The 23,750-nt window shown below is 41.0% G+C and overlaps 1 protein-coding gene across 4 annotated transcripts in view; it reads left to right on the top strand.

The window, feature by feature from the left end:
• Window positions 1-23,750, top strand: part of hectd1 (HECT domain containing 1) — a 176,947-nt gene that overhangs the window by 113,274 nt on the left and 39,923 nt on the right. For all 4 annotated transcript variants that reach the window (XM_041213936.1, XM_041213933.1, XM_041213934.1 and 1 more), the window contains exons 17-23: window positions 373-519; window positions 605-699; window positions 776-881; window positions 1,402-1,536; window positions 1,658-1,797; window positions 2,284-2,607; window positions 19,719-19,885. In XM_041213936.1, the coding sequence (XP_041069870.1) occupies window positions 373-519; window positions 605-699; window positions 776-881; window positions 1,402-1,536; window positions 1,658-1,797; window positions 2,284-2,607; window positions 19,719-19,885 (1,114 nt within the window). The remainder of the gene's footprint in view (window positions 1-372; window positions 520-604; window positions 700-775; window positions 882-1,401; window positions 1,537-1,657; window positions 1,798-2,283; window positions 2,608-19,718; window positions 19,886-23,750) is intronic.

Genomic DNA, 23,750 nt, shown 5'->3' with positions numbered 1-23,750 from the left:
GAGTCAACCACATTGCTGTGGGTCTGGAGTCTCACACAGACCAGACCAGGTAAGGATGGCAGATTTCCTTCCCTAAAGGACATTAGTGAACCAGATAGGTTTTTACAACAATCGACAGTGGTTTCATGGTTATCATTAAACTTTTAATTCCAGATTTTTAAAATTGAATTCAAATTCCACCATCTGCCGTGGTGGGATTTTAACCTGGGTCCCCAGAGCATTATCCTGGGTCTCTGGATTACCAATCCAGTGACAATACCACTACGCCACTGCCTCCCCAAAATCTGACACTTGTTTTCCTGATTAATAATTGAGAAGGTTTCTGCTGAACAGTAAATATTTCAAAATAAAAAAAATGTTTTTGTTTTGTAGGGTGTGGATGGAGAGGCTACATGGAGAGATTTAATGAAAACTGCCCTAGAGAACTTGATCGTACTGTTAAAGGATGAAAACACAATCTCGCCCTATGAGATGTGCAGCAGTGGGCTGGTGCAAGCACTTCTTACTGTTCTCAACAATGTTAGTATGAGCTTATAAAAGCGCATCTGTTTATTTTGGATCAGCTTTGAGGTTTGCGATATTCACACTCATTTTCACTCTATAGAATATAGACTTGGATATGAAACAAGATTGTAGTCAACTGATGGAACGAATAAATGTCTTCAAAACTGCATTCAGTGAAAATGAAGATGAAGAAAGGTAGGTAGGACTTCAATTTAGAACTGCACTTTAAAAAAATCTTTTAGTTTTGTAACAAAAATCATTTTCTTTTTAGTCAGCCAGCCGTTGCCCTTGTTCGAAAGCTAATAGCAGTGTTAGAATCTATTGAGAGGCTACCTCTTCATCTCTATGATACCCCTGGCTCTTCATATAACTTGCAGGTATGAAGGAGAATGTTTGATGCTGAAGTATGATATTTGTTTTCCTACAGCTATTAGTTGATTTAACCTGTACAATACAAGTAGTATGTGAGAAGCTACTCCTGTATTTATCAAGTTACCCTATCTACTTATAATACTGAGAATATATTTTGGTCTTCAATAGCAAAAGAATGATTTGATGATTCATCTTGTACAAGCAACTTTTTTTTAGAAATGTCTCTAAGCTTTTGTTGTAGCTTGTGGCCTTGAGTGCAAAGTGTCTAGGAAAAACTGTTGAACCCGAAGCTGAAGCAGCCCATGAAAATTCGATAATTCAGATTCCCCGCAGTCATATTCCAAACTGCTCTCAATTCTCTTCTGCTTCAAATTCCCACCTGATAATATGAGCTGTTACTGTTTAATCATACTTTAAATGAAATTTAAAAGCAGTCATGTGGCAATTTGTTGCAATTTACTGTGACTTTGAAATTCTGGTGAAATTCTACCGATCTGCTTACAGACTGTTTTTCCTCCCTTCAAGATCCTGACTAGAAGGCTGAGGTTTAGATTGGAACGTGCTCCTGGGGAGACATCATTGATCGACAGAACTGGAAGAATGCTCAAAATGGAACCATTGGCCACTGTTGAATCCTTAGAGCAGTATCTTCTTAAAATGGTAAGCAATGTGATGTAACTATTCCAAAAATTAATGTTATAAGGTTCAAAAGGATATTAAAGAATGAGTGAATACGAACATGTAACATGTTTTAATTCTAACTTAATTTTTTTTGGTTCAGGTGGCAAAACAGTGGTATGACTTTGACAGATCAACCTTTGTATTTGTGCGTAAGTTACGTGAAGGACAAACATTTACCTTCCGGCACCAGCATAACTTTGATGAAAATGGAATAATATACTGGATTGGAACAAATGCGAAGTAAGATTGAAAATTATTATTTTTTTGATTTTGGGATAATGACTTGTACATAATTCCCAAAAGGAAAACCTATGTTTATTAAATATTTAAAGACTATGAGCACATGCCAAAATTTCACCGGTGTATCCTTAGGGAAGGTTTGCTTACTGGTGTATGATTTATAGCTGATGAAAACTTTATCCATCAGTTGAAATATTGGCTTGGTGTGCTTCATAATTTACAGCAAATGCTCTGTGTTTTGAGCAGTATATTTGCTTTTGATTGAGGCTATTTAAATTGACTAAAAATTCATATTTCGATGAGAAATTCTGGCACTTCAAGTGTATTGATTAAATTATGGTGCAATCATTTTCAGAGTCATGGAGTTGATATGACACAAGTAATATAGACAACAGGAATAGAGTAATGTTCGTTGATAATAGAAACAAATTTTAGAATATTTGTTGAATTTCTTCCTTAAGAAAAAATCCAAATGTTGAATTTCAGAACTGCATACGAATGGGTGAATCCTGCAGCTTATGGCTTGGTGGTTGTAACATCATCAGAGGGGAGGAATTTGCCATATGGACGATTGGAAGACATTTTGAGTCGTGACAGCTCAGCCCTTAATTGCCATACGAATGATGATAAGAATGCTTGGTTTGCTATTGATCTTGGCCTTTGGGTGATCCCTTCAGCTTATACTTTGCGACATGCACGTGGTTATGGTCGGTCTGCCCTAAGGAACTGGGTTTTTCAAGTTTCCAAAGATGGACAAAACTGGACTACTCTATACACTCATGTGGATGACTGCAGCTTGAATGAACCAGGGTGAGTCAGTAGGATTAAGATAAAATTACTATAAAACACTGTTTTAATATATAAATAATGTGGGGTTTGCAGCTTTCGAATTTTGAGGAATTACATAGATGTACAACACAGAAATAGGTAATTCGACCCAAATATCAATGCTGGTGTTTGTCCTCCACATTGGGCACGTGAAGTAGGACTACTGTCATGTAGTCTACATGTCTCATTTACTCCCCTTCTTTCAACTGCATAACCAATTCTTAAATATCGACATTGTCTCTAATTCAATCAGTAACTGTGTTAGTGCACTCCACAATTTTGGTACCCTCTGTCTATTTTTAAAAATTTTCCTTTTTGGATGTGATTGCACTGGAGTAGGTGCAGAGGAGATTCACCAAGACGTTGCCTGGGATGAAACATTTAAGTTATGAAGAGAGGTTGGAAAGACTTGGGTTGTTTTCGTTGGAGCGGAGAAGATTGATGGGCGACCTGATCGAGGCATACAAGATTATGAGGGGCTGGAGGTTTAGGGGTGATGTGAGGAAAAACTTTTTTATCCAGAGGATGATGACGGTCTGGAATACGCTGCCTGGGAGGGTGGTGGAGGCGGGTTGCCTCACGTCCTTTAAAAAGTACCTGGATGAGCACTTGGCACGTCATAACATTCAAGGCTATGGGCTAAGTGCTGGTAAATGGGATGAGGTAGGTAGGCCAGGTGTTTCTCACGTTTTGGTGCAGACTCGATGTGCCGAAGGGCCTCTTCTACACTGTGAGATTCTGTAAATTTCTTGCATTCATTTAATTCAGTTAATTAGTAAATCTGGAATTTTAAAAAGCTAGCCTCAGCAATGATGATCATGAAACCACCACATTGCTGTAAAAATTCATCTGGTTCATGAATGTTATTGAGGGAAGGAAATGTGCCGTCCCAACCCTATTGGTCTACATGTGACCTACATGACTCCAGACTCTCAGCAATGTGTGGTTGACTCTTAATTGCCTTTGAAATGGCCTAGAAAGCCACTCAGTTGCGTCAAATGGCTACAGAAAAGTTAAATGAGGACAGGTCCCCCAGCAACAGCCTAATCATCAGAAACAGCAAAGGCACTCCCTACCTTGTCAGCCTTATAAAGTCACTAACGTTTGGGGACCTTATTCCATAATTGAAAGAGCTGTACCATAGTGCCAGCAAACACGTGACAGCCATAGTTGCCTAATTGTACCTTATCGCCAATGTCCCAGTTGCCTCCAGTCCTCTTCCTCCAGCAGGATAGAGCTGGCAGCACAGTGGTATGGGAGTCCTCAACTTTAACTTTGGATCCTTGAAGTCTCATGGCATCAGGTCAAACATAGGCAAGACAACTCCCCTGCTGACTACCATCTGCTGTCCTGCCTCAGTTGATGTATCAGTGCTCCTTCCTGTTGACCATCACTGAGGGTAGCAAGGGCACAGTTTTCTCTGGGTGGGAACTTCAATTCCCATCACCAAGTTTGGCTTGGTAGCACTGCAGCTGACTAAATTGGAGGGTAGCTAATGTAACCCCACTATTTAAAAAAGGAGGTAGAGAGAAAACAGGGAATCATAGACCAGTCAGCCTGACGTCGGTAGTGGGGAAAATTCTAGAGTCCATTATAAAAGATTTAATAGCTGAGCACTTGGAAAACGATGGCAGAATCAGACAGAGTCAGCATGGATTTATGAAAGGGAAATCATGCTTGACAAATCTACTGGAATTTTTCGAGAATGTAACTAGTAGAGTTGATGATGGGGAGCCAGTGGATGTGGTTTATTTGGACTTTCAGAATGCTTTCGGTTGTCCCACGTAAGAGATTAGCGTGTAAAATTAAAGTGCATGGAATTGGGGGTAGTGTATTGAGATGGATGGAAAACTGGTTGGCAGACAGGAAACAGAGAGTAGGAATAAATGGGCCTATTTCCAAATGGCAGGCAGTGACTAGTGGGGTACCGCAGGGATTGGTGCTGGGACCCCAGCTATTCACAATATATATATTAATGATTTAATTGAGGGAGCTAAATGTAATATTTCCAAATTTGCAGATGACACAAAGCTGGGTGGAAGGGTGAGCTGTGAGGAGGATGTGGAGATATTTCTGTGTGAGTTGAACAAGCTGAGTATGTGGGCAAATACATGGCAGATGCAGTATAATGTGGATAAATCTGAGGTTATCCACTTTCAAACACAGGAAAGCAGATTATTATCTGAATGGCTATAAATTGGGAGGGGATCTGGGTGTCCTTGTACACCAGTCGCTGAAGGTGCAGCAGGTGGTAAAGAAGGCAAATGCTATGTTGGTCTTCATAGCCAGAGGATTCGAGTACAGGAGCAGGGATGTCTTGCTGCAATTGTACAGGGCCTTGGTGAGACCACACCTGGAATATTGTGTGCAGTTTTGGTCTTCTTACCTAAGGAAGGATGTTCTTGCTATAGAGGGCATGCAGCAATGGTTTACCAGACTGTTCCTGGGATGGTGGGTCTAACATATGCGGAAAGTTTGAGTCGATTAGGATTATAAATGCTGGAGTTCAGAAGAATGAGGGGGGATCTCATAGAAACCTATAAAATTCTAACAGGACGAGACAGGGTAGATGCAGGAGGGATGTTCCCGATGATGGGGGAATCCAGAACCAGGGGTTGCAGTCTGAGCATAAGGGGTAGACTATTTAGGACTGAGAAGAGGAGAAATTTCTTCACCCAGAGAGTGGTGAGCCTGTGGAATTCGCTACCACAGAAAGTAGTTGAGGCCAAAACATTGTATGTTTTCAAGAAGGAGTTCGATATAGCTCTTAGGGCGAATGGGATCAAAGGATATGGGGAGAAAGCAGGAGCAGGTCATTGAGTTGGATGATCAGCCATGATCATAATGAATGGTGGAGCAGGCTTGAAGGGCCGAATGGCCTACTCCTATTTTCTATGTTTCAATGAGTCCTGAAGGACACATCTGGCAGGCTTGGCCTGTGGCTGGTGATGAGAGAACCAACATGGGAAAAATCTCATACTCCCCAATCTTCTTGTCACAGATGCATCCATCCATGATGGTAGGATTGGCCACCCCACAGTCCTTGTGGAGACCAAGTCCTGTCTTTACACTGAGGACCCACTCCACCGTGTTGTCATATTTGCACCATGCTAAATGGGATCAATTGAGAACAGAGCTAGCAATTCCAAACTGGGCATCCATGAGGTGCTGTGGGTCAAAGCAGCAGCAGAATTGTGCTTGATCACAATATGTAAACTCTCAGCCTGGCATAATTCTCCTGCTTCCAGCATCAAGCTGAAGATCAATCCTGGTTCAAGGAGCGTGCAGAAGAGCATGTCAGGAGCAATGCCCAGTGCATCTAAACCTGAGGTGCTAGTCTGGTGAAGCTGCAACACAGGATTAGTTGCATGCTAAACATTGAAAATGAAGTGTTCTTACAACCAATGATTCAGATCCAAGCTCTTCAATTCTGTATCACCATGTTATTAATGGTGGTGGACAATTAAACAACCAACTGGAGGAGGGGGCTGTACAAACATCTCCATCCTCAATGATGGAGGAGCCCAGCACATCGGTGCAAAAGATAAAGCTGATGCACTTGCAACCATCTTCAGCAGACATGGCCTCTCCTGAGGTCTCAAACATCACAGCTGTCAATCTTCCGCCAATTCAATTTACTCCATGTGGTATCAAGGAACAGCCGAAGTCACTGACTACAGCAAAGGGTAAAGGCGCTGACATGGCCTTTACCATGACAACATCCCATCTATATTTCTGAAATCTTGTGCTCCAAAACTAACCACACCCCTAGTCAGGTTGTTGCAGTACACTACAATGTTGGCAACAATGTGGAAAATTGCCAGGATATTTCCTCCATCAAAAAGCAGGGCCAGTCGAATGCAGACAATTACCACACCATCAGTATACTCTGAACCATTAGCAGAGTGATGGGAGATGTTGTTGATAGCGCTATGAAGAGGCATTTACACAGCAATAACCTACTTAATGATTCTCAGTTTGGGTTCTGCCAGGGCCACTCGGCTGCAAACCTTGTTGCAACCTTGGCCCAAACATGGGCAAAAGAGCTGAATTTCAGAGGTGACGTGAGTGTGACTGGTCTTGACATGTGATGACAATAACTGAAATAATTGGGAATCGGAAAAGTCCACTGGTTGGAGTCATACCTATCAGAAAGGAAGGTGGTAGTGGTTGTTGGAGACCAATTATCTCAGCTCAAGGACATTGCTGCACTAATTCCTGAGTTAAGTGCCTGAGGCCCAACCATTTTAAATTGCTTAATCAGTTACCTTTTCTCCATCAAAAGATGCGCAGTGTTCCGTATCTGCACCATTCATGACTCCTCAAATGCTGTAGCAGTCCATGCCCACGTGCAGCAAGACCTGATAGCATTCAGGCTTGGACAGATAAATGGCAAGTAACATTCATGCCAGGCATTGACCATCTCCAACAAGAGAGAATCTGATCACCTCCCTTTGATGTTCAATTAGCATTACAATTGCTGAATCTCCCACCATCAACATCCTGGGATTTACCTAAGATAGTACTACTGCTAGTAGTACTGTGGATGCTGGAAATCTGAAAACAAAAACAAAGCTAAAGCTCTGAAGTAGAGTCATATGGATTCGAAACGTTAACTCTGTCTTTCTTTCCACAGATGCTGTCAGACCTGCTGAGTTTTTCCAGCATTTTTTGTTTTTGTTCCTGGGATTTTCCATTGACCAGAAGCTTAAGTGGACCTTCCATATAAAGACTGATCTGCTTTTCTAGCCACAAAAAGTCTGGAATTACTGCTGAATAACTCACCTCTTGACTCCCTCCACTTGCCTGGTTGAGCACAGTGCCGCCAACACTCGAAGCCAACATCATCCAGGACAAAGCAGCCTGCTTGATCAACACCCCATCCACCACTTTCAGCATCCACCCTTTCCACCACCGAGGCATAGTGGCTGCAGTGTGTACCATCACAAGATGTACTGCAGCAACTCACCAAAGCTCCTTTGATCTGGAATTTGTTTAATTGTTTAGTCTTGGGTCAATTACAATTACAGACTACATTGGGAGAGTTGATCTAATTGGGACTTTCAGTTCAGACTAGCTACAGACCATGCTAGATATGAATGTGTTTTCACAGGCTTCACAAAATTTATTAAGTTTATCACAGTAATTACAAAAATGTAATACTTTACAGGCAGTAGCAAGCAGTCACATTCACTGTGGAACACCGATCCTTGACCTCTAGTTGACTCTGGCCCTCGTCTCTTGATTGAAACCTATCTTCTTTATTCTCTTAGTGATATGCGCTTTGGGGTCTTACAGGTTCATTCTTTATACTCTCTTCCAGCCCTGACTCTGTGCCATGTTCGGTAAAACTCCTTTTCTGACCATCTGAATGGTCAGTAATTACCTAACTGTCCTGCCAAGGTTATACCTTGAGCTAGCATGTATTCAAGACCCTAAGACTATATGATTCGTGTCTCTGTTGATTGCAGGGGCTTCAACCTTCCTTGACATTGTTAACTTTATGCAGCTCATGCCTTTTGCTTTTCACACCACCTGCTGCTGTAGCTCCATGGTCGCTTACCTAATGACGACTGCTTAAAGGGGTCGATATATACAGAGTCTGTTCTTACAGCTCTTTACCGGATAGTTTCCAGAGTACCTGCTAAGTGTATCATAATGATCTCATCCTTAGTCAATTCCTTATTCTCTGCCTTCTTTTCTGTCAGTGCCTTCCTTAACCTATTCCTTACTTGTTTACCGAATAATCAAATGAAGCTATATCTCAGTTATTAACATTGACGTTCTGGTGTCAAAGGCTGTGGGCCACATCATTTACAAAACGTCTGTGCACTCTACTAGTTCCATTCATTCTGGCGCGATTTAACCCGTTCACGTTACTGTGTTTGCCCCATTGATACATACTATAAATGTCTTTTACTTTATCTTCCTCTTCCACTATGCCCAGCATTTTTTCTATTAAATTGGTAGTTTCCTATTAGTTGGGCGCTAACTTGGTAGTCTCAGGGTTGTCAAATTGACAGTGATTGGCATAACTTCGTACTGTACATTATTATATAACTCCTTGTTTGTGGGAATAAACCACTAACCTGTTTTGGGGACCAGGTTGATGTTCAGGACGTTATGTACATTCGTTATAAAGGACACTCTGTTTCCTTTCTGCTACTAACTTTACTACCTGAGTGATGCATGAAGAGAGGTTACAGGCAGGTAAGGCCCATGCAAAAATTCTTCTGGATCACCATAGAGGGAGTAAAGGGGGGGCATGGTCCTCCCATTTCGTTACTATTGAAGGCTCCTCAGGCTGCTATAAGGCCATTCTTACCATAGGCCATTCAAAGACAGGAGGCTTAAACTGCTCATGCTTCATCTGCCCCTTCCCATCATCTTCCAAAATATAAGGTATTCCATTGACATTGGCCATTTCTCAGATTGTGGGGGAAAAACACCCATTTTTTAAAATTATTGCTAAGTAATTTCTAGAATGTAAATTGGACCACCAACGAGGCCGACGTAGTTTGTAATGATTAGGAGACAAAATTGCAATTTGAGTTGGACTGGTATTAGGATCTCATGGGTTTTCTACTGATTCCCATTCACCTTTCTCATCTTTTTGTCTAAAGAAACATGCCAACTGCTTCTCTTTTTGGTAAAAGTCTCCCATTTAAACTCATACTCAATGCATGCTCCTTGGCCCTCTAACTTCCCATGTCTGAGAACCTCTCAACGTACGATCTTTAGGGCCTCTCGTTTGTCCTGTAAAATTCCAAGGTGCCTCTACCCCTTTGGTCACCAATGTATGGAATGCCATTAAGGGCAAAGACATCACTGTTGTCTTTGTTATTTTAGTGGAAGATTTTCCTGTTGGCTCCTGGCTTGGATGCATACAACCTAAAAAAGTAACTTCATCCTGCACAAACTGTGCCTTTTTAGGATTCACTTTTAGTCCTGCCCTCTTTAGTATGTCTAACAGCTCTTTTAAGAGTGTAATGTGATAATCCCCAGGGCCAGATAATCTACATCCCAGAGTGCTTTAGGAAGTGGCCCAAGAAATAGTGGATGCATTGGTGGTCATGTTCCGAGATTCTATAGACTCTGGAACAGTTCCTACAGATTGGAGGGTAGCTAATGTAATCCCACTATTTAAAAAGGGAGGTAGAGTGAAAACAGGGAATTATAGACCAGTCAGCCTGACGCCAGTAGTGGGGAAAGTTCTAAAGTCCATTATAAAATGTTTAATAGCTGAGCACTTGGAAAACAGTGGCAGAATTGGACAGAGTCTGCATGGATTTATGAAAGGGAAATCATGCTTGACAAATCTACTGGAATTTTTTGAGGATGTAACTAGTAGAGTTAATGAGGGGGAGCCAGTGGATGTGGTTTATTTGGACTTTCAGCAGGCTTTCGACAAAGTCCCACATAAGAGATTGGCGTGTAAAATTAAAGCGCATGGAATTGGGGTAGTGTATTGAGATGGATAGAAAACTGGTTGGCAGACAGGAAAACGAGAGTAGGAATAAATGGGTCTTTTTCCGAATGGCAGGCAGTGACTAGTGGGGTACCACAGGGATCGATGCTGGGACCCCAGTTATTCACAATATATGTTAATGATTTAGATGAGGGAACTAAATGTAGTATCTCCAAATTTGCAGATGACATAAAGATGGGCGGGAGGGTGAGCTGTGAGGAGAATGCAGAGATGCTTCAGTGTGATTTGGACAAGCTGAGTGAGTGGGCAAATGCATGGCAGATGCAGTATAACGTGGATAAATGTGAAGTTATCCATATGAAGGCAGATTATTTTCTGAATGGCTATAAATTGAGAGGGGGCATGCAGGTGCTGCAGGCGGTAAAGAAGACAAATGGTATTTTGGCGTTCATAGCCAGAGGATTCGAGTGCAGGAACAGGGGTGTCTTGCTGCAATTGTACAGGGCCTTGGTGAGACCACACCTGGAATATTGTGTGCAGTTTTGGTTTCCTTATCTGAGGAAGGATGTACTTGCTATAGAGGGAGTGCAGCGAAGGTTTACCTGACTGATTCCTGGGATGGCGGGACTGACATATGAGGAGAGATTGAGTCGATTAGGATTATATTTGGAGTTCAGAAGAATGAGGGGGAATCTCATAGAAACCTATAAAATTCTAACAGGACTAGACAGGGTAGATGCAGGAAGGATGTTCCCGATGGTGGGAGAGTCCAGAACCAGGGGCCACAGTCTGAGGATATGGGGTAGACCATTTAGGACTGAGATGAGGAGAAATTTCTTCACACACAGCCTGTGGAATTCGTTAACACAGAAAGTAGTTGAGACCAAAACATTGTTTTTTCAAGAAGGAGTTAGATATAGCTCTTAGGGTGAAAGGGATCAAAGGATATGGGGAGAAAGCAGGAGCAGGCTATTGAGTTGGATGATCAGCCATGATCATAATGAATGGCGGAGCAGGCTCGAAGGGCCGAATGGCCTACTCCTGCTCATAGTTTCTAGTTTCTATGTGATCTTCCACTGCTGAGGTAGCTAATAACAGATCATCTACATATTGCAGAACTGCTGGTTTGGCGAAAGTCTTAATCGCTTGTACCATATGTTGATGGAAAATAGAGGAAGAATTATGAAGTCCTTGTGGGAGACCATAGATATCCCTGGCCTTAAAGCATAAAGGCGAATTTATACTGGTCGTCTTTTGCTACTGGAATGCTCCAAAAACCATTAGCTATGTCAAGCCTGGAGAAGATAGTTGTGCAGGGTGGAATAGCTGACAATAAGGAAGAGACCTGATTAATCGTCAGGCTTTGTTTAGGTGTTACCTTGTTAAGAACTCTGTAACCAATAGCCAGACACCAGGAGTCATCTGGCTTCCTAACGGGCTATGTAGGAGAATTAGTTGTAAAAGATACTGGCAGTAAAATCCCTTGTTGCATTAATGAAGCAATGACTATATTAGGCAAGAAACACTTTCCCACAGGATGGGATACCGCTTACAAGGCTTGTGTGAATCCCCATTAATTCGAACGTCAGTATCTAATCGTCCACAGTCATATTTAGAGACAGCAAAAGACTCGGCATTCTGTTGCATTACTGTTTTTACTGCTGGCAACAAGGGATCAGGAAGATGCAGTGCCTCAGCCTTTTTAATCTCAAGAACTGAATGAGCATTCAAAATCTGGACTACACCCTGTCTCAAAGGTGTTGGCCAGGAACAATTTTGGGTGTAATCAATAATAACTCCTGCCTTCTTTAAAGCATAGCTTCCTAAGATTCGTTTTGTATCAGATGCAGCCGTATGGAAGGGTTCCCTTATATTAAGTTCAGGTTAGTACCTTCTCCAGGGAATGGCAATATTTCTGCCTCTGTGAGTTCTTTTAATCCATTGAGGGGTTTTTTCCTTGTGCTTACTGTCTTTCTGGGTGTGGAGAATGAATGATAGTCACTGAGGAACATCTATTAGTATTGTTTGCTGTCGACCCCCTGGCAGCAGAGTGGTGATTACCGGTCTTCCCGTGTCGATCGCGCCTGAACCCAACCTCAGAGCCATTCTGTGAGGCTATACCTGTCAATTAGCACCCTGCCCTTCTTGCCAATCCAGTGGCAAGGGATCAGACAATGCTTCTGTAATAGCTGGGTAAACAGGATATATTCTTTACTTTTGCTGCTGAGCTTGGGAAGTAGCACTACAGATAATTTTTCCACAGTACTAGCCAAGGCTTCTATCCTATCCCTTTGTGAATGCTGTGCGTTTGAAGTACAATCAAGCAGATTACCTCTGGGTAGAAGGGGTCCTCTGCACCCCTACAATTGATTGAACTGTGGCAGACCTCATTTTTCTTGCATTCCTATTTCTTAGGGCCCTACACTCTTTAGCGATGTGTCCTCCCTTCCACAATTGTAACATTTCAAAGAGGGAGCCGAGGGGGTAACCTCTGCTAACTGCACTGGCTTTTTTGTACCTTTCCCTTTATTGGTTTCAGTTCTTGCCTGACTCCTGCTAAACATCCAGGCACACTTGGAAAATTCTAGAATTCTAGCCCATGGTAACTGCTCAGTAACTCTGTGTTCTAAAGAATTCTGTTTGGAGGACTGGATCCTTTACAGAAATAACATTTTAAAAGAAGTAGACCACATATGTGCAAAGTCGTCTGCTGGATTTGCCTGTGTCATATTAAAGATCATATATAATCTTTCTGCAAAAGCCGTATGGCTCTTGTGTGGGTTTTGTGTAGTTCCTTTTAAAGCCTCTGTCATACCTAGCTGTTCTAAGCTCAGGGTCTTTTTTGGTCTCTTTCCACAGCACCCGATTACTCAATACATCCTGGGGAAGTGCATCCCTCCTGTCACTTTTACATGCTGACAGAGTGACTCGCTTGATGTCTGCATCAGTCAAATGGGGATTATAATTTTTAAAGGTGATTTAAATGCTGTGCTAATTCTAAGTTTTAGTTATGATCAGGCCCAAGTGATCAGTTAGTGCTTTTAAATCTCCATAGTTCAACATCACCTGCGTTATACTCAGCTTTCGTGACAGCTACTACAACTGCCTGCTGCTTTCCCACATGGTTCCAAGCCACTTAATGGTCTGCCTCTTGGTAGGGTTGCCCCTGTAGCTCCCTAAGGAGTCCTCTAACTTCTGGACCAACTGGGCGTTTTTCTGCATGAAAGTGACAATATGCCTCTCTGCCAACTCCACTGCTGAGCTGCACCAGACTGTATGGCATTAAGTGCCTGCTATAATGGCAGTGGAGGATGCTAGCTGATTGTGTAGCATTTCCAGCTGTGCCTGCTGTTGCTGATATGTTCACTTTGGGCAACCATTTGTCTCACCTGTGACTGTATTACTTCCTCATTGCACTGTGCACTATGTGATGCTGCATGTGTGGTTAGCTTTAAAGCCCTGTCACATTTCCAACGTTTAGCCAAGACCTGTGCCTGGATTAACTCGACTGATTCTTTGACCTCATACTTCCGTACACGCTCTTCTAACAGGGACTGGACACTGTTCATATTACATTTAGTTTTTAACCTCTCCTCATGTTTCCCAGAAACCCTTGCTTACACTATTCTTTCTCCCCGCGGCCTGTAATTTAACGAGATAGCATTGTGTCAGTGAAATCTGCTGCCCTTCAAAGAAGGTACCCCCACAGGAATTATTGCTGGCTAAATGAAATTCCTATGCTCGTGAAACTTGCTTCAACGCACTCAGTTTAAATACTAATCAAAGGCCAGGGTTTCAACCTTTACCACCTAGAAATACGAGCAGGAAGCACATGGGAGCACTACCACCTGCAAATTTCCCTCCAAGTTATGTCCTGCCAACAAAAAACGGGGGAAATCCAATCCGATCAATTTCTGCACCATCTTCACTTTTAGCTACATCTCCATTTTTTCATTGTCATTCAGTCACAATCCTGGAATACTCTCCCTAACAGTACTCAGGGTGTACCTACGCCACATGGACTGCAGCAGCGGTTCAAGAAGGTGGCTCATCTTTAAGTGTGGTTAGTGATGGGCAGTAAATGCTGACTTTGTTATTGATGCTCACATATCACAAATAAATAAAAGTAGTGTCCCATTATTGTGAAGCCCTTAATCATTGGAAACAGCCTGCCATCTACTTTTATGCGTTTCCATAATTTCAAACAGCTCTATCAAATTATCCTTTAATTTCTTCCTTCCCCTTCCCACTGCTCACCAGTTCTTGCAAGTCTGCCTTATTGTATTTATACTTCGCTATCATTTTTCTTATTCCTTATTAATATTTCTTATATACTAGTGAATTTGTGCTATTTCCTTTCTATTTATTTACTTAATGTTTTTCTTAACGTTTTTATAGTTTGGATCCCAAAACAACACACTTCTACCATTGTGCACTTATGAAGGTTTTATGTGGATATACATTTTGACTTTTGTATTCTACATCTTTTACAATAAAACTCAATATTCCATTAAGTTTTTTTATCGCTTAAATCCTTGGGGTATTGCTCTTAATGTCTGGTGAGCCCAAAACCCTGAATCTCTCTTCCAGTCTTTATCTAGTATTATCTAGTATTTCTCTATTCAGCGAAGTTATTTTCTTATACCAAAATAGGCCATTGTTTTTACCGTAGGAAATCAACGTATTTTATAAAATCCCAAGAAATTTCTTGAATATTAAGAGCACCCTGTCTCTCTTATAAAGGAAGTTTGCATAACAGCTTTTTGAGCTGGTAGACACAAGACAGCAAAGGCCATTATACCTGCCAAGGGAATGCCTCTTGCACAAGCATTGAAATGACACATTGCTAATCCTGATGGTGGATGTGGGAGTTGACCTCATGACCCATACATAAACCAATTGTCTGAAGGTTAAATGCAATGAGCCAGAAGGTGATTTCATGGGCTTCTGATGGAAATAGGGATTACTTATGCCAATCATTCATTCAATTATCCATTGGCAAGGGACAGGTATTCAATGATCGGCATAAGCCGCCCAGAAATAAGGTATGTAAACAGGGCTCAAGGGGAAGAAACAATACCTTGGACAGAAAAGATCTGCTCGAGGTGGACCGATGCAAGCTTCACTTTGGCTAGCTCAAGAAGACTGAAGAAAACAAAACAAACTGCCACTTCCAGTCCTTGCCTAGATATCAGCTTCCTGATATCTTGGCAGACTCGAGGAGGCAAAGAACAAAGAGAGAAGAGCAAATATACAAACGACTTCCAACTGTGGAGATTAGATTCACCTATTCATTTGTCTGATCGGGACCAGTAAAGAATTCTGAGAAGACTGTTACCTTCCGCCATGGAGATCTCAAACCCCTACTACGTCTTATGGTCTTACTTTCCCCATCCATTATTCCAATTTGGGACTAGTAAAGCGTTCCCACCTGTTATGGAGTGTATGTCGTTTCTGCCTATTTAGATGACGCATCATATATAAACTACCTTAAAATTCCATATGAATTATCAACTGCATATCTTGGGTAACTGGCTCCAAAGTGTAAACCTTACATTACTGAGGTTGAATTCCATCCTAAGCTTCCGCCACAAACTCTATAGCCTTGCTACTGATTCTGTCTTATCCCCCAGCCACTGTCTTGGGCCGAGCCAAACTGTTAGCAGCATTAGCATCCTATTTGACTCTGATCTGAATTTCCGATGTGCTATATTCATCATTATGAAGACTGCATATTTCTTTCTGCCTCTATCTTCTCTTAATCCATCTGTCGCTGAAGTTCTCATCGGTGCTTTTTTTACATTCAGGGTTGACTCCCTCCAGTCCTGCCCCGACTGGTTTTCCATCCTGTATGTTCTAAAGTTCAGCTCATCCAAAATTCTGTTTGTACCCTACTTACTCACCGAGTGCTGTGCAACCCATTATTCCTAACCGACATTGGTTCCCAATCCTCCAGCACATCCATTATAAAATTTTCACACTCATGGTTAAATCATTTGATCATAGTCTCTCTCTTCCCTCTGTCTTTAATCTCCTTTGGCCCGACAGTCCTAACTGAATACTCCGTTCCTCCACTTATGGGCTTTACCATTGCAGTTGTGCTTTCAAGCACCTGGGTGCCATGTTTTGGAATCTCCACCCTAAAACCTGTTGCCTTAGCAGCACCCCCCCCCCCTTCCTTTGAATACCCTTCTTAAACCCATCTCTTTGAATACCTTTCTTAAACCCATCCCTTACAGCAAACTTCTGGTCATCTCTAATGTCCCTTCCTTTAGCCTGCTATCCATTTATGTCTGATTATGCCATTGAGAAGCATTTGGGATATTTAGGATATAGATGCATGTTGCTGTTGATTTCACCAAGGCTACATATGTGGCAGGGAATGGAAACCATTCTTTCCTATGTTAATGGAAAATAAGATTGGTGAGTTACAGGCACAGATCGCCACATGGAAATATGCTGTGACTCTTAACAGAGACCTGGTTCAAAAAAGGGATGTTAAATATCCCTCAATACAAGGTGTTCAGGAAAGATAGAAAGTGGGAGGGGCAGTGGTATTGATTAAGGAGAGCATTGTAGTGCTGAAAAGGAATGTCCCGGGGTCAAGCACAACTTATTTGGCTTGAACTAAGGAACAAAAAAGATGTGATTACATCGCTTGGTGCAGCTTATAGGGCACCAATTAGTGGGAAGGATGTAGAAGTACAAATTTGCAAGCAAGTTACAAGAGAGGTGCAAAAATTATAGAGTAGTAACAATGGGAGACTTTAATTATCCAAAAATAGTAATAGTGTAAAGGATAGAGAAACAAGAGTTCCTAGGGTGTGTTCAGGTAAATTTTCCACAGCAGCATGTTTACAGTGCCAGGAGAAAGGCATTGCTAGACCTGGTTTTTGGAAATGAGGTGATCCAAGTGAACCAAGTGTCAGGAGGCGAACATTTAGGGGACAGCGACCATTGTATCATAAGATTTAGATTGGCTATGGAAAAGGACAAAGAACAATCCAGAGTAAAAGTAATTAAGTGGGGGAAAGCCAACTTCAAAGGGGTAAGAAAGGATCTGGGCCGATTAAACTGGATCTGGGCTGAATAAACTGGTAGCTGAACAGTGGGCTACCTTCAAAGGAGAGAGATAAGTATGCTTATGACAGATGTCAGATAGAAAATACAATTGAAAACCAGACTATATAGAAGGTTCAGAGGGGAGGTGAGAAGGCACATAAGAGAAGCAAGAGAGAGAACGAAAAAGGACTTGCAACTAACATGAAAGGGAATCTGAAAATCTTTTGTGGGCATATAAATAGTAAAAAAAAAAGTGGTATAAGTAGAGGTTGGGCCTTTTAGGAACTAAAAAGGGGATTTGTGCATGGAGGAAGAGGGTATAGCAGAGGTATTAAATTAATGTTTTGCACCTGTCTTTACCAAGAAAGAAGATGCAATACAGGCCAGGGTGAAAGAGGAAGTAATTCAGATACTAGAGCGTTGAAAGTTGATGAGGAAGTATTGGATAAGCTATCTTTACTTAAAAGTTGATAAGGCACCAGGGCCGGATGAGATGCATCCAAGGATACTGAGAGAAGTGAGAGTGGAGAACTGCAAATGTTACACCCTTTTTCAAAGGTTGAGCTGAGCCCAGCAACTATAGGCCAGTCAGTTTAACTTCAGTGGTGGGAAAACTTCTAGAAACAACAATCGGGCACAAAATTAATAGTCACATGGACAAATGTGGTTAATTAAGCAAATCAACATTCCCTTAAGGGAATTAATCTTCTTTAATTTTTATTTAATTTAATTTTCCCTCGAGGGAAAATCATGCTTAACTAACTTGCTGGAATTTTTTTAAGAGGTAACAGAGATGGTTGATGAGGGCAATGCTGGTGATGTGGTGCACATGGACTTCCAAATAGCATTTGATACAGTGCCACACAACAGACTTGTGAGCAAAGTTATAACTTGTGGAATAAAAGGGAAAGTAGCAACATGGATATGAAATTGGCTGAGTGACAGGAAACAGTGAGAAGTGGTTAATAGACATTTTTTTCAGGCTGGAGAAAGATTTGTAGTGCAGGGACCTTTGCTTTTTCTGATTTTTTTAATGACCTAAACCTTGGTGTAAAGGGTGCAATTTCAAAATTTGCAGATGATACGAAACTTGGAAGCATTGTGAACTGTGAAGAAGGGTAGTGTAGAACTTCAAAAGGACATAGACAAACTGGTGGAATGGGTGGACAGATGACAAATGAAGTTCAATGTGGAGAAATATATGATTAATCTTGGCTCGAAGAAGATGGAGAGAAAATATAAAATAAAGGGTACAACTCTAAAGGGGGTGAAGGAGCAGAGGGACCTGGGTATGTATGTACATAAGTCATTGAAGGTGGCAAGACAGATTCAGAGTGTGGTTAATAACCTCCATTTTTAAATTTATGGTTTATGTTGAACCTGTTTAGGACACTAGTTCGGCCCAGTTCTGGGTGACACACTTTAGGGAAGATGTGAAGCCATTAGAGAGAGTACAGAAAAGATTCATGAGAGAGGTTCCAGGGATGAGGAACTTCAGGTAATAAAGATGGGGGGGGGAATTTAGGACCATTTTCCTTGGAGAAGAGAAGGATGAAGGGAAATTTGATAGAGGTATTCAAGTTATGAGGGGCCTGGACAGAGTCGGTAAGGAGAAACTGTTCCCACTTGTGAAAGGATCTAATGGCCTCCTGCATTGTTACAATTCTTTGATTCTGTAAGGGATCACCCTTGAGTTCCAGCATAAAATTTATAAAAACTGTATGGTATTTAGTTTAAGCGTTATACTTTCTGTCTGAGTTTTGTATTGGTTTTGATTCTAAAGAATGCGTCTATTAACAGTGCAACACTAGGGAGAGCACTTCAAGCACATGCACATTAAGTCAGTGTCGTCATGGTCAGTGATGTTCTGCCTGGCTGGATTACGGACTTGGTTCCCTAGTTCTTTAAAAATCTACAATATGAAGTGCAAATAAGGTTTAATTTAGAGGGATTCGCAATGTAATTGAAATTAGAAGTGGTCATGGGTGAGGTAAACATTGAATAGAAAGGATAAAAAAAAATTATTCATCAAAATAGAGAATTATGATAGAAATATCGACCGGTGAAAATATGGATGAATTAGATCTCAATGGAACAGAGCCACATCCATCTGACTTTGCCCTTATATAAGCACATTCCTCAAAACCTCCATATTTTGAGTAGTTCCTCAGGTCCCTTTGCTTTTCACCCAACTCAATCCCTTTAGTACAGGTCTTTTCTGAAAGTAAACATTTTTTTAAAAAAGGATTAAGATTTACAACTTTGGTGTAATCTTGATACCTAATTCACTGTTGTATAGTGAGATGAAGCCCTTATTATATTCCAAAATGCTCCTAACTCCTGACAATTATGATGTCATCATCTTCTTTTGTGGATGTGCAAATAAATCTTTCCAGCACTGTCAGGAGTTAGAGTTTTAAAATAGACTTTTTTTAAACTTAAACCTGTCTTGATCAAGAATTTACAGTACATTTTTAGATATGTCAATAACAATGTGATTGAAAGACTTAACATTCTTGAAAAGATAACATCTTGAACTTTGCATTGGGCTGGCTACATGTCTTGACAACTTCTGATAAAATTTAAAATAAAATTGTTTCAGATCTACAGCAACATGGCCTCTGGATTCTCCAAAGGATGAGAAACAGGGATGGCGGCACATTCGGATTAAACAGATGGGTAAAAATGCCAGTGGGCAGACTCACTACCTCTCCCTCTCAGGTTTTGAATTGTATGGGACAGTCTCCGGTGTGTGTGAAGACCAACTAGGTGAGCAAATTGCTGTTAAGCATTATCGTTTCAGAATGATTAATAATGCTGCATTACAGTTTACAAAATTAACACAGGTACTTTTAAAATTCACTTTGTCCTCTGACTTAATTATCTTGTAAAGTTCGGCATTATGTTTTGAAATGTACCCTAACTCAAAGAAAAACAGAATTGTGGAGAAATACCTCAGCTCGGAGACATGCCCATGTGGTAGGGCTGCCATGAGGAGAGAAACTCAAACCATTTAGGTGGGGTGGCAGTTTTGATACCTTTTTACCACATTCATAGAAAAAGGACAGCTGCTGTTTGAGACACCAAAACAAAGGAGCTATTGAAAGCAAGGTGAACAATTTTGTGTTAATGACCAAGCAGGATGCTTTTCAGAGTTTCTATTCAAAAGTAATGGAAGAGAGCAGATGGTGCTTTTGGAGCTACGTCTTTGAGGTGTGCTTTGCTGGTGATAATCATGTCTGGGAAAACTTGGGCTGAGGGGGAACCATTATGGAAGGATACTGGAAGCTTCGAGCTTGCATGACTGAGAGAAGTGAACCTCTACTGAGAGTGAAGTGACTGTTGGACTGTTATTGTAATGCGGCATATCTTCCAGAAGCACAGCGCAAAGTTAAAGGGCTTCGTAAGATATATTTCAGATGCGTTAGTTAGTTTATATGAAAACAGCTTTTCTTTAGGCGGAGATGATCTTTCTTCAGAATTGTTCTGATGAGAGGCCATCTCCACCTGAAACGTTAACTCTGTTTCTTGCCACAAATGCTGCCTGTCCTGCTGAGTGTTTCCAGCGGGTTTTCTTTTTATTTCAGATTTCCAGCATCCACAGTATTTTGCTTTTGCACCTTCACTTAACAGACAACTAATATATCAAACCAAAGTAATGTTTGATCTATGTTGCTTTTAGGTTTTTTGTTACAGTATGAAGGCTTAAAATGTGGAATCCTGTCCTTTGGTTCTTTTTGTTGGTCTCTGGTCCCTGGGAAATTCATCTCTTTTTCAAAAGTTATCGATCTCTACAGGAATTGTAACAAATTGCCGAATCAAACCTAAAGGCTGTAACACGGGCACACTGGAATTTTCCAGAGTGTAAACAAACAAGAGTTCATGTTTACTTTTGCTGTATTCAATGAAAAATAAACCTGGCAACTTAAAATGGGCAGGCATTTTTTGGAAAGGGAAGACTTAACTGTTGTAAGACACAAACAGACAACAAAGGTTAATTTAAAGACTGTGGCAAAGAAGTTAGGGGCTGACTTGAAAATAGAGGCAAGAAAGGCCGAGGTTCCATTGGCACAGCATTTGAACCTTAAAGATAATCCTGATAACATTCAAATTGATCTAGTTAACTTCAATTACAAATGAATTGGAAAGAGATGGGGGAAAAAACTTGAATCGGGGAAGAAAAGAGAATTGTGGAGCTGAATTAGAATTCTGAAGTGTGTTTTGATCCTTGGCCAGACCCTGGGGCGTGGGGGTGATCCGGTTAGGGTGTTTTGTTTAAAGCAGACAAAGGTTGAGATTCAAAAGACCTGTCTTTGGAATAAAGCCACAATCTTCCACAGGTTTTGAACAAACAAAAACAAACTTTATAAGTTCAGAAAGATAGAACAATTTGCAATATGTATCATGATACTCTAACATTCAGAATATGAGGTACATGTGAATTAACAGGCGAACTATGTTCAAAAATCCACATTACAGAATAAATGACAAATGCAACCATGCCAGAGTTCATGGATTTCTCAAGAACCTACCCAGATGCCAGTAAACACCAGGTCAAACAATCTTGTTGAAACTCTGCCTCATTAGGGATTTCCAGCTTCACCTTCGAAGATCTCTCCTTGGAATTCTCTCCAAAAATTGCTTCCACTTGGACGGCTTTAACAGTGGCCCACCTCACAAAGTTTCAACTTCCTTCTCCCTGGATTTCTCAGTACTTTCAACACTAGCTCACAAACATACTTTCAGATCTATGGCCATGCCAAGCAGAATACCACTGCTCCAAAGGAGTACCTTTGCCCCAAGGGCGCAGCACAGAGTCACCAGCTCTTGGCTACCTTCTACCTTCAGGGCTTCTCATGAGCCCACTTCACTTAAAGTTTGTTAATTGCAGCCCTTTTTAATTGGACCTCTTCCTGCCCTGTCTCTGTGACACTTGCTGGCTGACTCCATATTTCCAATGAAATCTGAAGTACAGATGATGTAATACTCGGCCTGGAACTTGATTTGGAATTCTAAAGAGAAAAAGAGCAAAAGAGAAACTAGAACGAGAAAAGTTATAAAGAGAAGCTACAGTTGTACAGGGCTTTGATGAGACCACATCTGGAATACTGTGGTTAGTTTTGGTGTCCATATTTAAGGAAGGATCTACTTGCATTGGAGGCAGCACAGCAAAAATTCATGAGATAGGATAACCTTTTCAACTTGGTGACTAGTAATGACAGGCTGAGTAAATGGGGCCTCTGTTTTCTAGATTTTAAAAGAATGAGGTAATCTCATTGAAACATACAAGATCCTGAAGGGGCTTGATTGGGTAGATATTGAGAGATTATTTCTGCTGGTCAGGGAATCTAAAACATGAGGGCAGTCTCAGAATAAGGGAATGATTATTTAGGACTGAGATGAGGTGAAATTACTTCACTTAAAGGGTCATAAACCTTTGGCATTCTCTACCCAAGGTGCTCCAAAGTTGCTGATGCACCATCACTGAATATATTTAAGGCTGGGATAGACAGATTTTTGGTGTCTCAGAGAATCGAGGGATGTGGGGAACTGGTGGGAAAGTGTGGTTGAAGCCTGAGATTAGCCATCATCGTATTGAATGGTAGTGCCATCTCTATGGGCCCATATGGTCTACTTCTCTTATTTCTTGTGTTATGTTAATGTGAAAGTATAATTTTTCTTTAGTTTTGTATTGGTTGCCTTTTAATTAATGTTTGATTTATGTTGATTTTAGTTTGTTACAACAAAAGGCTTAAAATGTGGAATCTTTTCCTTAGGTTCTTTCCATTGGTCGCTGGGAAATTAATCTCTTTTTAAAAGTTATCAGTCCCTACAGAGATCGTAACATGAATCAAATTATCTATAATAGTAATACTTAGTCTTTGTCTGGACTTCTTGATTGGCCAGGTTTAGGGATGTGCCTATGGATGGGTTTGTTTGTTGGGCAGTTTATGGGACACATGGAGGCACATGAGATGCATGAAGGGATGCACATGAGACTGCCAACAGTTGGTGGTATTAAGATATAGGGCATGGGGGGGGGTGGAAAGAGGATTTGTAGAGATTAAAGCCAGTGGAACGTAAGGGGAGCCCAACAAGTTACCCGGTCTGGAGAGATTGTGTCTTTGAGAAATGGGATGGGGTTGATGGGGAGGATAGTGGCAGCATGGGAGGATGGAATTGGTTAAGCGTGGCAAAATGATGGGGACAGTTATTTGATGTAACTTATTATTTGAAAAATATTTTTTATGCAAAAAATGAAGCTTCACTAGATTTGAATGGTTTTTTAAATAAAAACTGTCAGGCGAATTAAAAAATACATCAACATTGATTCTATAAACAAAGAAGATGATAGCAGCCTATAGCTTTCAGAGTTCCTACACAGTCTGACTCCAAATGCGCAACCCACTCCACAAACTTGGACTCGAGGAAGGAGCAGTTATGATGTTGTTATGAAACTTGAGTCCTAAACAATGACTTCATCATGGAAGCTATTTTCTTTGAAACCTGCCTGCTGTAATTTCATGGAAATAGCCTTTGTTCATTGCATAAGATTGAGCCAATTAGATGTAAACGTGCCTTTTCAATTTGGGGAAAAAATGGTTCCCAATTAGACTTCTATATTCTATGATTT

The sequence above is a fragment of the Carcharodon carcharias genome, chromosome 20 (genome assembly GCF_017639515.1).
Source record: "Carcharodon carcharias isolate sCarCar2 chromosome 20, sCarCar2.pri, whole genome shotgun sequence".
In the NCBI taxonomy this organism is placed as follows: domain Eukaryota; kingdom Metazoa; phylum Chordata; class Chondrichthyes; order Lamniformes; family Lamnidae; genus Carcharodon; species Carcharodon carcharias.
The sequence above is the reverse complement of the archived record's forward strand: the minus strand, read 5'-3'. Positions and strand labels throughout refer to the sequence as shown.